Source organism: Canis lupus, chromosome 18 (genome assembly GCF_011100685.1).
Source record: "Canis lupus familiaris isolate Mischka breed German Shepherd chromosome 18, alternate assembly UU_Cfam_GSD_1.0, whole genome shotgun sequence".
NCBI lineage: Eukaryota > Metazoa > Chordata > Mammalia > Carnivora > Canidae > Canis > Canis lupus.
Genome location: NC_049239.1, coordinates 40,077,657 through 40,093,024, shown reverse-complemented (window position 1 = coordinate 40,093,024; position 15,368 = coordinate 40,077,657). Strand labels below are relative to the sequence as shown.

The 15,368-nt window shown below is 38.4% G+C and overlaps 1 protein-coding gene and 2 pseudogenes across 1 annotated transcript; 2 read left to right on the top strand and 1 right to left on the bottom strand.

The window, feature by feature from the left end:
• Nucleotides 1-2,707: 2,707 nt before the first annotated feature.
• Nucleotides 2,708-3,649, bottom strand: LOC100684780 (vacuolar protein sorting-associated protein 72 homolog). The gene has a single exon (XM_038563258.1). The coding sequence runs from the start codon at nucleotides 3,530-3,532 to the stop codon at nucleotides 2,714-2,716; it is 819 nt and encodes a 272-aa protein (XP_038419186.1). The 5' UTR covers nucleotides 3,533-3,649; the 3' UTR covers nucleotides 2,708-2,713.
• A 2,640-nt stretch (nucleotides 3,650-6,289) lies between these two features.
• On the top strand, nucleotides 6,290-7,240 carry OR8K55P (annotated as a pseudogene).
• A 4,816-nt stretch (nucleotides 7,241-12,056) lies between these two features.
• Nucleotides 12,057-13,009, top strand: OR8AO1P (annotated as a pseudogene).
• The last annotated feature ends 2,359 nt before the right edge of the window (nucleotides 13,010-15,368 follow it).

Genomic DNA, 15,368 nt, shown 5'->3' with positions numbered 1-15,368 from the left:
GAAACATGGAAGAAGCCATTGTGGGAAATGCTGAAAGTTTATGTAATTTATAGATGATTAAAGCATATGTCTGAGGAAAACTATTCAAATCTAGATAGTCAAGTGAATACAATAAAAATAACAACCAAGGGAAGCAGGTGAATTTTTATATATAAAAAACATGGGGCAGCCCAGGTGGCTCAGCGCCTTAGCGCTACCTTCAGCCCAGGGCCTGATCCTGGAGATCCAGTATCAAGTCCCACATCGGGCTCCCTGCATGGAGCCTGCTTCTCCCTCTGCCTGGGTCTCTGCCTGTGTCTCTGTGTCTCTCATAAATAAATAAATAAATGAAATCTTAAAACAAAAAACAAAATAAAAATGGGCGCTTGGGTGTTCAGTTGGTTAAGTGTCTGCCTTTGGCTCAAGTTGTGATCGCAAGGTCCTGGGATGGAATCTTTCATGGGGCCCCCTGTTCATAGGGAAGTCTGCTTCTCCCTCTCCCTCTCCCCCTCTTTGCTCCTTCTCTCTCTTTCTAAATAAATAAAAAAAAATAAATTCTTCAAAAACATTTCCTCAATAGGGAAATCAAAGTTACTCTGAATAATTAGCAAAGACCCATGGCATCATTTCCTGCTCTCACATGCTTTGGGAATAACCAAGAATTATGCATTCAAGTTCCCAGGGGAGTGTCTCAAGGAGAGGAGATGCTCATAAATTCTTCTGACAGCAGCCATGCTAGTAATCACACGGGAGTACAAAAAAGACAGTCTTCATTTAAGGTGAATAGATGGCACTGATTATATTGACTACTAAGTTAACTAGAGTGATGGTTTTTGATACCTGTCTTCCATTTAAATGACAGATACGAGCACAGTCACAGATACAGCCAGACTCTGTACATTACATCATATATATTAATCATCTCTTTTCATAACTAGGTTTTTTGGATTAATGATATATGTTTACCAGTATTAGTATGTTATTTGAAAGTGATAGGGGACTTCATTTCTATTTGCTATTATTTCTCCATTTATACTGGTATTCTAGACAAAAACTTCCCGAAGGGGACTAAACATTTTTCCAAGCTCAACTTAGAATCTTCCTCTCTCCTTCCCTCCCTCTTTCCTTCCTTCCTTTTTAATGAGATTGCAATGTTTTCAGTTTGACCAACCCATTTACCTCAGTTGAGGCTATTATGAAAATGTTACAGAATATTCCATTGATATTGGTTGTTTTCATTTGCATAAGAGGACATCGTTGGGCTCCATGTCCATCCTCCAGGTCCTGGAACAGCTCTGAGCTTCTGCTTCCATCTGATAAGAGGTTTGATACTCAACTTCCTTTTCTTTCCAGGCAGTGCTTGGGTAGGACTGTTTATAGGAAGGCCACATAAATATTCACTAAGTGAGTTTCAGAAGAACTTCAGGCATTTGTAAAATCACAATAAAATGGATGTTGGTATGAAGAGGTTTACCAAATCGTATAAACTTCTGAGGAATAGTCTTTTCTTTGGGTATAATTTTTGTAGCTTAAGATATTAGGGTCTGTCATTTGTTTGGTTGCTGCTAATGGATGTTTGTAATTGCTTTGTTGTAAATATTTGTTAATTTGAATAGATTTTGGGGTAGAGCAAATTTTGTGAAGTAGTTTCATCTGCCTAACTAATATTGAATTTCTATTCTATTTTTTTTTGAAATTTCTGTTTATTTAAGAGCAACCAGAGGTTCTAGTCTTATAGTTATAAAAGTTTAGAGGCAACTGGGTGGCTCAGTTGGTTAAGCCTCCAACTTCAGCTCAAGTCATGATCTCCGGGTCATGAAATTGAGCCCCATCTCAGAGTCTGCACTGGGTGTACAGTCTGCTTAAGATTCTCTCTCTCTCTCTCTCTCTCTCTCTCTCTGCCCCCACCACCCCCCTATGTATGCAGGCTCTCTCTCGAAAAAAAAAAAAAAAGTTTAATATTTTCTGTGACATTAAGTCCTTGACCAGCCTAGGGCTGATTTTTATATGGATCAAATAAACATCCAATTTCATTATCCTCTATATGCATAATCACTTTTTCCAGATACATTGACTAGCCCATTTTTGCATGCCTGTCCTAGCATGCCACTTCTATCCAAACACTACAGTTCTATACATTCATGGGTCTTTTCCTGAGGTCTCTATTCTGTTCCACTGGTGTATGCCATATTGCCTCAATAAAGCAATTTTTTTTTGAGATCTTTCTCTTTTATTAGACTAAAAAACACAAAACCAGTAGGAACTGGGGGGAAAGAAATAGAAAAGGGCTGGGCAAAGCTCAGAGCTGACAAAGGGGAGAAGCAGGGAGAGAAGGGGAAACATGAAGAGCCCCAAGTCAGGGCAGGAAAGAGGTTTCTAGGGATTAAACATCTCCTTATTTGATGACAATTTTCTGGCACAAGGCTCGTGGCCCAGAACCAGGGAGAGGCTCGGGAGGTGGTGGGCCAGGGCCCAGGGCCGAGGCAGTGGGAGGCAGTCCGTGGGCAGTGATGTACTTCTTTTTTTTTTTTTTTAATTTTTATTATTTGTTTATGATAGTCACAGAGAGAGAGAGAGAGAGGCAGAGACACAGGCAGAGGGAGAAGCAGGCTCCATGCACCAGGAGCCCGATGTGGGATTCGATCCCGGGTCTCCAGGACCGCGCCCTGGGCCAAAGGCAGGCGCCAAACCGCTGCGCCACCCAGGGATCCCAGTGATGTACTTCTTGTAGGCCTCACGGATGATCTTGAAGGCTCGAGCAGTGGTGTAGGGGATGTCTGTGACAGGGTCCCGGTACAGGGCTGGGCGATGGGTCACGGGGCAGACCTCCCGAACAGGGACCTTTGGGGGCCGGCCTTGGGGAAAACCATTCCTCAAATGTTGCATCATCACTAAAAATGATGAAAGTATGCAAGCAGCGAGGTGGAGAGACAACCGGTCCAGTGCCGGCATGGGGAGTCAGTGCAGAAGCTGTGGGAGTAGGATCCAGCCCTTCCACATCCACATTCTCTTCTTTAGGGCCTGGCTCCCCAACAAGGGGCACTGTAACCGAATGATAGGTGATTATGGGCCCAGGGCACTTCCTCTTCTTGTGCACCTGCTTCTTTTTGTCAGCCTCGAGCCTCTCGTATGTCTCCAGTGAACGTAAGTTGAGCTCTTCTGTGATCTTGGCCTCTCTGAGCAGCTCTTGCTGGGTCAGAGGCCGCTCACAATGGGGCCCCTTTTGCCGACTGTGACTGGCCCTGCCTCTCTTGTACCCGAAGGAATGTCTGTCGTGTATGCTCAGCTGTAGATTGACGCATGGACTTCTGCTGTCGGAGCCATCGTCCTGTAGTTCTAGTGGCAGCTTCTCATACGCACATGTGTGCTTCTCTTCTCCGCGATGCCTCTCCAGCAGGGAGCCAGACCTCGGGGCCGCCCTGGGGGGAGATCCTGAGGAGCCGGCTGTCCACGGGGGGGAGCCCTGGGGCTGCCTGTGTGTGGGAGTCAGGGTGGGGATGGGGCTGCGGTTCCTCGGTCCCCTGTGCAGCCTGGCCTTCAGGCCGAGCCCCATGCTCACCCAACCCCTACTCACTAGGGCGAGGAGCGTGCCCTCCACACGCTGGTGTGAGAGATCCAGCACCACAAGGTGTGCACGCTGAGTCCACCTGGTGAGGGTGGCCCGGGTGGGTGAGCTGCAAGTGTGGGACGCAGGAAATTTTACAAAAATCCCCTACCCCTGGACAAGCAGAGCAGGACTGATTCCATTATGTGCTACACCTGCCACCTCCCGTATGACCCCCACATGACCTGCTTATTGCTTAAGGCGCTGCCCCACCCTAGTCAAGCCGCTGGGCCCACCCTAATCGGAAATCGGCTCATAACAAAGTAACCCTGCTTTGTGCCCGCCAAAACTGCGCGCCAATTCTGACCAAAGTAATAGGCCAGCTCAAATGGATACTATAGGGTAAGGGTAATTCAATCGGGCACCTGCGTGCGGACCGACATGACTGTGCAACTTTCTATGTGTGTTACGATCCCATTGGCCACTGGCCCCTATAAAGCTGCTACGCCTCTTAGTCTCGGGGTCCAAGTCCCTGCACCGCTGTGTCAGGTGCACTTGGACCCAAGCTCGAGCTTGTAAATAAACCCTCGTGTGTTTGCATCAAAAAAAAAAAAAAAAAGAGACATTCAGAAGGCATGTTCTAGATTTCTAAGTTTTATATCTGGTAGCATAGGTCTTTTCAAAAGTTTCCATGTTATTCTTTATAATTTGCATTTTTAAAATACATTTTTAATTCAGGGTTAAATTCTACAGATTCCTGAGTGAGATTTTGATTGCAAAGGCATCATGTACATAAGATTAATTTTAGCACAATTGACATTTTTATAACACTAAGTTGAGCAATCCAGGAACATAATATTTTTACCAATTTATTTAGGACCTCTGCAATTTTTCCCAAAAATATTTTAACTTTTCACCTTTTAGGAGTGGGTTGTCTAGTTTTTATAAGACATTCTGTGATTATGGCTTATTCCTTTTATCCTTAATTTTTATTGCCTTTGTCCATTCTAATAACATTAATTCCTAAATTCCTTAAATAGATGTTTAAATGCTCAATTTTTTTTTCTATTTAATTCTGCCAATGTGATGAATTCTAGTTATAGATTTTCCAAAATAAAACCATCAAGCCAAACATGAGATCAATGCAGTTTGGACAACTTCCTGTAATTCTTATACATTTTTAAATACAGAGAGAGAGAGAGAGACTATATATAGAGAGAGAGACTATATATATATATAGTGGATATATCGTGGGTTTTTTTCATTATTATATCTTTCTTTATAAATCATGATTTTGTCACCTAAGATGAGTTACAGTGAAGTTCTCATTTTTTCACTCTGAAATAGTTAGTAGAAAAAATATGGATGATATTTTTTCCTTTGAAATTTTAGAACATTTGCCTTTAAAAACAATCTGAAGGAGAAAGAAGTTGGAAAAGCAGAGATAGATAAAGTACATTTTTTTAATAAATTGTGTTAATACAAAACATTTCATGTTTATTTGATGGAAGGTGAAATAAAGGTATAAGAGTAGTATTCAAATTAAAATATAGTTAATGTCTTCCATTTCTCTTTATGCCATGTCCAGTTCACTTCATCTAGATCAGAGAATCATTAGTCCTGTCCATGTACATTTAAACAGTAGGTATATTTGATAGGTATATCAAATAAATCATGCCATATCTATTTACCCTTGTTCCCTATTAAATTGTCTTTCATTCATGTAGTTCGTGCAATGTTATTTGCCAGCCTCAAAGACACTCGAGATAGCATCCCCTACTTTGAAATTAAATAGCAGTTTATTGGATGATTTCAGGTGATACATTAACAAATACATTCTGATAATTTATCCTGGTCTTAAAATGTGCTAGAAAATATAATTACCAAATTAAACCCATCATTTCAGAGATACTAGTGCTAAAGTCAAAGCAAATGTGGGAGTGTTAGCTGTATTCTTTTTTTATATAGTAATAACTTGTAGATGCAGGCCTTACTTTCTGTGCAACATATCAAAAATCAGAAAATGAAAACACCGCAGGCAAGTGCTAAATATTAAGATACAATGTTATTGAGAAAATTTATTTATGTGCATTACAGTGAGCATGTTGGGGACTTTTGCAGGGTATCTAAATAATTGTCTATCATCAGAAAAAGTCATTAAACAATATTCACAACTCATAAAAGCATAATGGAATGATAACACAAGTTAATAAATCAAACGGATAATGGAATGGGAATACCATTAGATATGCAGAGTTATAATGAGAAATGTAAATCAAAGTCTATTAAATGAGTTAATCGTGTTTTACTTGAATGTTGGGACTGAAATTGCAAGTTGAGAAGTGGAGGGTTATAACTTTTATTATTATTTCTTATAAAGAATTATATGTTTAACCAATTACAGGCATTAAGTAAAAAACATGTCTAAAAGAATATCAGGATTCCCACTTAAGACCAAACTTTCTAATGATACCTTCTTGACAGACCAACCACACAGAGACTGTATTGACTTGGTAATGATAGCCAGCATGCAGCAAAAAAGAAAAAGAAAAAAAAAAAAAAAGGCTACTGTATACCTTAGGTTGTAATGCCTTCTGTATTTGGCTCCAGGTTCAGTGACAAAAGTGAGTCTTATTTTAAATTAACCCATCTAAAAAAATGGACCTATCTTACCCATGATGGCTTTGCCTCCTAAAATGACCACAGATGTTGTCTCCTGAATCCCAATGACTCTTGTGATGGTTGTTCCCACAGCAATTTTGCTTAATGACCTGGATGAACAGACAAAATCTAACAGTGTTAACAGAATTCATCCTAATGGGAATCACCGACCGTCCTGAGCTGCAGGCTCCCTTCTTTGGGCTTTTCCTCATCATCTACACAGTTTCAGTGGTGGGCAACCTGGGCATGATCATCCTCACCAAGGTGGACTCCAGGCTCCAAACACCCATGTACTTCTTCCTCAGACACCTGGCTTTCATTGATCTTGGCTACTCATCAGCTGTGGCACCCAAAATGTTAGTAAATTTTGTAGCTGATCAAAATACAATCCCCTATAACTGCTGTGCTACCCAGCTGGCTTTCTTCATCTTGTTCATCATCAGTGAGCTGTTCATTCTGTCAGCAATGGCCTATGACCGCTATGTGGCCATCTGTAACCCTCTGCTCTACACCGTTGTTATGTCACAAAGGGTGTGCTGGGTGCTAGTAGCAATCCCTTATGTCTACAGTGCCTTTCTTTCTCTGATAACCACCATCAAGATTTTTATGTCATCCTTCTGTGGACATAATGTCATTAGACATTTTTACTGTGATAGTCTTCCCTTGTTAACTTTGCTGTGTTCAAGCACACGTGACATTGAGTTGATAATACTGATCTTTTCAGCATTTAATTTGATTTCCTCCCTTCTCATAGTGCTTGTGTCTTACATCCTAATCCTTATGGCCATCCTTAGGATGAACTCTGCAGAGGGCAGGCACAAGGCCTTCTCCACCTGTGGATCTCACCTGACGGTGGTTGTTGTATTATATGCTACTCTATTTTTCATGTACGTGCAGCCCAAATCCAGTCATTCCTTTGATACTGATAAAATCGCCTCTGCATTTTACACTTTGATAATCCCTATGCTGAATCCCATGATCTACAGCTTAAGGAACAAAGAGGTAAAAGGTGCCCTGCATAGAGTATGGAAAAACTTGCACATACTGCCTATGTAGAGTTCAATATAGACTATACATACAATAAATTAGGTTATGGACTACTGTTGATGTTGTTGGGTTTAGAAAGGAGTAATGTGTAGAAGTCATGGAAAACTAGAAATGTTTTTCCTATTTTCAACTATAGGTGTTCCAGTAGTGATCAACCTTCCTGTATCAATTTTTATTTGTCCTTAAGTGTTACTGCCAGAGACCTAAGTTCAGACATCTGTTCTTACATTGCCAAGTCCTTATGTTACAATTTAAGGGAAGTCTGTTTTAATACATCTGCCATTAAGTAATCTTTTAAAGGCTTTCTTGTGTCTTTTCTTAAATATTTTTTGTGGGATAAACACCATTTAAATACCAGTGTCCTCCATACCTGCATACTGACATAAGATGGCACTTAATGTTTTTTGTGCTGAGCATACATACATTAATGAGTAATGAACAGTATCTGCCTTAATGACACTTCAACTCTATCCCCTTTGGTTGGTGGCATTTTAAATTTGTTACATTATTATATGTGAACATGTATATGCATGGAAAAGCATAAAATAAAGTTGATTATCTTCGAGGGCCATAATTATGTGCATTAAAAATTCAAAAGACTCAGCATTGAAACATTAGAAATAATAAGTGAATTTTGCAGGATTAGTGGATATAGTGTCAGCGTATTAAAGATCAATTATTTTGTATCTACCAACAAAAACAGATAAAATTAAAATTTTAAGCTACACTAGGAAAAATTTTAATGAGTACAAGCTGACGGTGAGAGCCGTGACCAGAGCGTTTGTGAAATGCACAAAAGCAAGGAGACTGAAGAAGAGGAATATGCGGACCCTCTGGATTAATCGAATCACAGCTGCCTCCCAGGAACATGGCCTGAAGTACCCGGCATTCATTGTCCATTTAATTAAGTGCCAGGTGGAGCTCAACAGGAAAGTACTTGTGGATCTAGCCATCTATGAACCAAAGACTTTTAAGTCTTTGACTGCTTTGGCCAAAAGGAGGCGACTGGAAGGATTTGTTGCTGCCCTAGGGGATGGCAAAGAGCCTGAAGGCATATTTTCCAGAGTGGTGCAGCATCACTGAGGGGATTCCAACATTGCCTCCCTTTGCAGCTGAATGTCTTAGGAAAAGTGTTTTTCCCCCTGATAATCACAGTGGCTAACATAGGGGCTAAAAGTTATGTCACCATGTGTGTAAGTTTGGTCAGCAATTATATTAGTTTGCATTTTAGTGACAGGTGTAAGAGAAAGGCCTCTTCTTCCCTTACTGGGACAGATCTAGAAATCTTACACAGATGTGCAAATAAAGCTTCATTGCTAGACACTACAACAAATATTACTGAGTTATTGAAGGAGAGATAAATGTTAATATACCATGTCAATTGGTTGAAAGATATAAATTTGGTGAGGCCAGTTCTCCCTAATTTTCCTATAGATCCAATGCAGTTAACAATCAAGATTCCAGTAATATTTTTTAAGATTTTATTTATTTATTCATGAGAGACACAGAGAGAGGCAGAGACACAGACAGAGGGAGAAGCAGGCTCCCTGCAGGAAGCCTGTTTAGGACTCTATCCCTGGTCCAGGGATAATGCCCTGAGCTGAAGGCAGACTCTCAACCGCTGAGCCACCCAGGCATCCCAGTAGGATTTTTTAGTGCTTAAGTTGATATCAAAAATTATTTGGGGGATCCCTGGGTGGCGCAGCGGTTTAGCGCCTGCCTTTGGCCCAGGGCGCGATCCTGGATATCCGGGATCGAATCCCACATCGGGCTCTCGGTGCATGGAGCCTGCTTCTCCCTCTGCCTATGTCTCTGCCTCTCTCTCTCTCTCTGTGTGTGACTATCATAAATAAATAAAAATTTAAAAAAAGATTTAAAAAAAATTATTTGGAAACGCAAAAGATCTAGATTAGCCAGGCAATATCTTAGAAGAAAGATTTCAGAGGACTTCCAATGACAGATATCAATTCATTTAATGAAATAAGATTTTTTATTATTTTTTATTTTTTTAATAATAAATTTATTTTTTATTGGTGTTCAATTTGCCAACATACAGAATAACACCCATTGCTCATCCCGTCAAGTGCCCCCCTCAGTGCCCGTCACCCATTCACCTCCACCCCCCCGCCCTCCTCCCCTTCCACCACCCCTAGTTCATTTCCCAGAGTTAGGAGTCTTTATGTTCTGTCTCCCTTTCTGATATTTCCTACCCATTTTTTAAATGTATCATTAGTGCACATATTTACACAGAGAGATCAATAAAATGAAAATAAAGTCCAAAATAGACTCACATGTTTAATTCCACTTATTTTAAAACAAGAGCTTTGCTGCAATATAGTGAATAAAATAGGTTTTCTCAGTAAATTGGTCAGTTCAGTTAGGTTTCTATATAAAATATGGAACTTGGTCATTTATACACTACATGTAAAAATTAATTGAAATATGTTACAAATGGGAATGTGAAATTTGAAACCAAAAGGTTTCTTAAAGTAAAGTAAAATAATATTTTCATGACTTGGGATCAACAAAGTTTCCTTAAATGGGGTACAAAAAATAGTGATACTAATAGAAAAATAGTACTCTATCTAGAATGAAAACTTGTATTAATGAAAATACACCATAATAAAGTTTAAAAATCCAAAGAAACCATATTTGAAATACACTCTTGCAAAGTAATTTGTAAAACAAAACGAAACAACAAATTCCCTAACTCTTTGAATGAGGATGATCAAGAGGGTTAACTTTTAGGAGGGAAAAAATAGTTGAGGGGAAGAGGTGAGGGAAGACACCTGAAGAAACTCTTCACAGAAGAGGATATCAAAACAGCCAAAAATACACAAATGTGTTCAAAAAATTATTCATTAGATAAATCTAAGTGAAAATGTATACTGTGATATCGCCAAACATTACCAGGATAGCTGAAATGCAAAAGTTTGTTTGAATGATAATTGAAAATGTTGATAAGAATGTGGAAAATTATAATTCTTTTACTTGTTTAAGGGTGAGTACATTGCTATAAAAACTTTGGGAAAATAAGGGAATAATTACTAAATTGTAGTGTGAGTATACTGTATGATGTGCCAATTCCATATCCGTGTAATTATGTCCCCTAGAGAATAAGTAATAGAATGTTTGTGGCAGATGTAGTCATCATAGGTGTTAAATGTTTATCAAGGGTGGAATGGATGGATATGTAATGGCACGTTCAAAAAAAATATATTCTGCACAGCAGAGCATGAAGAAGTGGGAGAAAGAAGAGGAAGAGCAGAGGAGGAGAGGAGTGGCAAAGAAGATGAATGGATAAAATATTAAGTGAAAGGCACCATGCTCTCCAAAAATTACACCAACTCATACAAATAGCAATGAAGCTAAGTTGTACTATTATGGGCACTTTTCATAAGTTACACATTTTGTTTTTGAGTACATGATACCATTAAGGAGCACTGCTTGTAAGCAAGAATGAAAGGCTGATTTCACAGTTGAAAACTTACGACATAAATTAACATCATTGTAAGTTAAAAGAAAAAAATAGATTTATGATAATATTTAATACCTATTTTTAACACCTATTTGCCTAGCTGAGCAGAATAGACAAAAACAGTGTTATAAATAATATTTATAAGAATCCTATATTGGGGGATAAATAAGCGGAGAACAAAAGATTTTAGGGCAGTGATAATATTCCATATGATATTATACTGATGGGCATATATCATTACATTTAAAAATATGTATAAAACTATTAGTGTAAACTGAATCATTGAAAACTTTTCCCCTGATGAAATTGCCCCCAAGATTAGGAGACCCAGTTTCCCCATTTATATTCAGTATGTATTGAATATTATAGCAGGTTCAACCATGATAAAAAAAATGAGGTAAAGACAGGTAGGAAGTCATAAACTGACATTTTTAGTTTTTGATTAATGTTATAATTAACCACACAGGGAAAATATATAATTTATTAGAAATAATAAGTGAATTTAGCAAATTTGCCGAATATAAATTTACAAAAATCAACTTTATTTTTACACCTATCAACAACAGTTAGAAAATAAAATTGAAGGAAAGATAACATTTATGGAACCATCAAAAAAAGAGTATGGTTTTAGGACCCCAATAGTATCTGGTACCTCCCTCAGTGATTTAGCCATCTCTTTAATAATCTGCTTTGGTATCTAAAGTTTCTGGGTGGTTATAGGTTGTAAGTTTGTAAATGTCTTCATTATAATTTTGGGTGAAATGTAGACATTTGCTATGATCCAGGAAATTTGTACTCTTTGAATAGTAAAAAAAAAAAAAAAAAAAAAGAGCAATCTCTGAAAAGGGAGTTTTGTTAAGAAAATCTCTTCATGTGCTTATTGGCCATGTTTATATCTTCAGTGGGAAGTGTCTGTTCGAGTCTTTAGCCTGTTCTCTAAATTGGATTTTTTTCCTGTTGAGTTGAAGAATCCTTATAAAACAGAGCCTTGCCAGATATATGATTTGCAATCTCCTCCATCGTGTGAGTCATGTTTTCATTCTCTGATAGTGTCCTTTAATGGACAAAAGTTTATTTGTATTTTAAATTATTTTTATGTCCAGTTATGTATTTTTACTTTTGTCATTTGTACTTTTGGTGTCATATCTAAGAAAGCTGTAAAGAGCTCAGCTGAGCCAGGAGAGATAATTGAGCTGCCAGGTGTTGGAACATCCAGTTAAAGCAACAGGCCATAAATGCAAGATTTAAGTCCTTAATCACTTACTACAATGGTCATCTTAGTCATATGTCATGAAATTAATGATTATTTTTATATTTATTCCCATTATAGGTTTCTCAAATGCCTGCATGGAGAAACACAATCTAACACAGTGGAAAGAACTCATCCAAATGGGAATCACAGAACTCCCTGAGCTGCAGGCTCCATTGTCTGGACTCTTCCTCACTGTTTACCTGGTGTCACTGGTGGATAACCTGAGCTTGATCATCCTCACCAAGGTGGACTCTAAGCCACAAACACCCATGTACATCTTCCTCAGACACCTGGCTTTCACTAATCTTGGTTGTTCAATAGCTCTGGGACCCCAAATGCTGGTAAGCCTTGTTGTAGATCAATCTATCATCTCTTATAACTGATGTGCTACCCAACTCACTTTTTTCATTATGTTTATTACTAGTGAAATTCTCATTTTGTCAGCAATGGCCTATGACTGCTATGTGGCCATCTATAACCCTCTGCTCTGCATAGTCATTATGTCACATAGATTATGTCAGTTGCTGGTGGCATAATCTATCATTTTGTCTTTGCTGATCATTATAAAAATTTCCCTTTCATAGTTTGGTGACTATAATGTCATTTAGGCATTTCTACTGTGATAGTCTATCATTGATAGCTTTGCTCTGCTCAGGCACACATGAAATTAAGTTGATAATTCTGATCTTTTCAGCTTTTAATTTAGTGTCATCTCTTATGATAGCCCTGTGTTTTACATGCTGATCCTTATTGCCATCCTCAGGATGAACTTTGCAGAAGGTAGGCACAAGGCTTTCTCCACCTGTGAATCCCATATGACACTGATAGTCATATTTTACGGTTCTCCATTTTTTTATGTATGTGCAGCCCAAACCAATTCATTCATTTGATAGTGATAAAATAGCCTCCTTATTTTACACTTTGATTATATTCATGCTGAATCCCATGATCTACAGTTTGAGGAAAAAAAGAGGTGAAAAATGCCTTATATAAAACCTGCAGAATGTTTGCAAATGTTCTATTTAAAATTCACTGTAGGATACACTAACAATAAATTATATATTAGCCAATATATCCTGTAATTAACTTTGCTGTAGTCTTGTTCTGTTGTTTCCAGGGGATAGGCAAGAATCAATGTATGATAACCATAGAAATAAAATATACATATATTCATTATTTTAAATTTCAAATAAGAATAATCACCAATAGATTATTTGTTCCTTTATCCTACTTCAGATACTAGCTTAATTTAGTTTCAATTCCAAGTCAATGCCATTCCTACATGTTCTTTCATGTGCCCTATTTGTCTTTTCCACTAAATACTTATTTTTTATAAAACTAGGGATCTTGTACATTCTCTTCACAGTCTTATCTATCACTGTCTAGCATAGTAAAAGTCACACACAAAGAAGATGCCTGATAGATATTATATGAATGAATTAATCAAGGAAATAAACATATACTGTGAAGTTTAAGCCAGAAATGGGGCTTACAGAAAATAGGCAGCTTGAGAAGTGGCCTATAAGTGGGATGGAGTGTATCAAGCAATATGAAAATGGGCTAGAGCAAGTAGCCAGGATGGGGTCACCTTTTAATTAAGGTTGTCAGGGAGCGCTCTGTGAAGATGGCATTGAAACAAACACTAGAGTTGCTGAGTGAGACTCTGGGGCTACCTAGCAGAAGCCTGTTCCATGGGGACAGAAATGACACTGCAGCAGTTCCTAATGACTCATGTGCTGAGGAACACCAGAGTCAAAGGTGGTGGGAGCCTAAATGTGATTAGGAAACAAAAGAGAGATGATGAATTTGTAACAGAATTTAACCCTGTAGTACTCTATTAAGGCCATTGTAAAAGTTGTCTTTTTTCCTGAATAATCAAAAAGTCTTCAGAGGATTTTCAGCTAAGGAGTGATTTGATCTATCTTTGATTAAACACAGCTATGACTGCTGTGTAAATAATGGATGGCAGATTCTAAGTTTGGAAATTGAAAATGCTGAGGGGATTAATCATGATACATTTGACAAGATTGGATGCATTCAGGGTGGTATGGCCAGACTCACGATACATTTGAGAGACAATAGAGGTTTAATATAAGACAGGAACAATCAAAGAATAGAAGTGATTAGATTATTAACATATTTTTGAGGAAAATCTTTTTTTTAATTTTTTTTTAATTTATTTATGATAGAGAGAGAGAGGCAGAGACATAGGCAGAGGGAGAAGCAGGCTCCATGCACTGGGAGCCCGACGTGGGATTCAATCCCGGGTCTCCAGGATCGTGCCCTGGGCCAAAGGCAGGCGCTAAACCACTGCACCACCCAGGGATCCCATATTTTTGAGGAAAATCTTAATAGTTCTTCATGTTTACGTGGGGTAAAGAGGCATAGAAAAGGAAATCAATGATTAAAAAAGAATAGAAAGACTAGTTCCAAGGCTCATCTTAAGATATACTGAATACTGTTTTCTTCTTTCAATTAATATGACCTTAACTTCCCATTAAAACTAGAAAAAAAAAAGCACCAAACCAAACAAAAACAGAGACAAGATATATGAAACAAGCTGTCACAACACTGATAACAGGCCACAAAGGACAATTTTCCTGATGGATCAGGAACAAATGAGGTGAGTCCTATGATTGTTCCACCTTCCTGAGAGTTGAAAAAACTAAGTCAAGAATCTAGTAAGATTATGGTAGCTCAATTTTGCAAGACAGAGTGCCTACACTAGGAGAGCTGTACAGAGAAAGAACACTGGATCTCTACAGAGAATCCTCCTCAATTATTCACCAGATTAGCACAAGCAAGAGGAAATCATCCTGGCAAAAGAAAGAATCATCTAAGATGAAAGACAACAGTATTCTGAACTCAAGCAGAGGTAGAAATTGTGCCAATGTATTGAACAGGGAGTAAAAAATCTCATAGTTTATAAGGCTTTAGGTAGAATACTCAAGAAGATCTTCTTTCAGTACGTGGAATAATTAGCTCTAAATTGCACACTACTCTGGTCCAACCTAAGAAATTATAAAGGCAACATCCAAAAGGATTAAACTATTTCCAACTAATTATATCCTAGAACAAATTTCAGGGACATTTTTTAAAATACAAATTTATCCAATATGCATGAAGAAAAATTCACAATGAATGAAATACATCCTATAATTATCATACATACAAAGAAGCAGGAATACATGTTCCATAGTAAATAAAATAACCAATCAGTGGAAACTTATCAAGAACTGGCACACGTTTGAAATATTAAAGGACAGAGATACCTGGGTGGCTCAGTAGTTAAGCGTCTGCCTTCAGCTCAGGGCGTGATCCTGGAGTCCCAGGATCGAGTCCCATCAGGCTCCCTGCATGGAGCCTGCTTCTCCCTCTGCCTGTGTCTCTGCCCCTCTCCCTGTGTC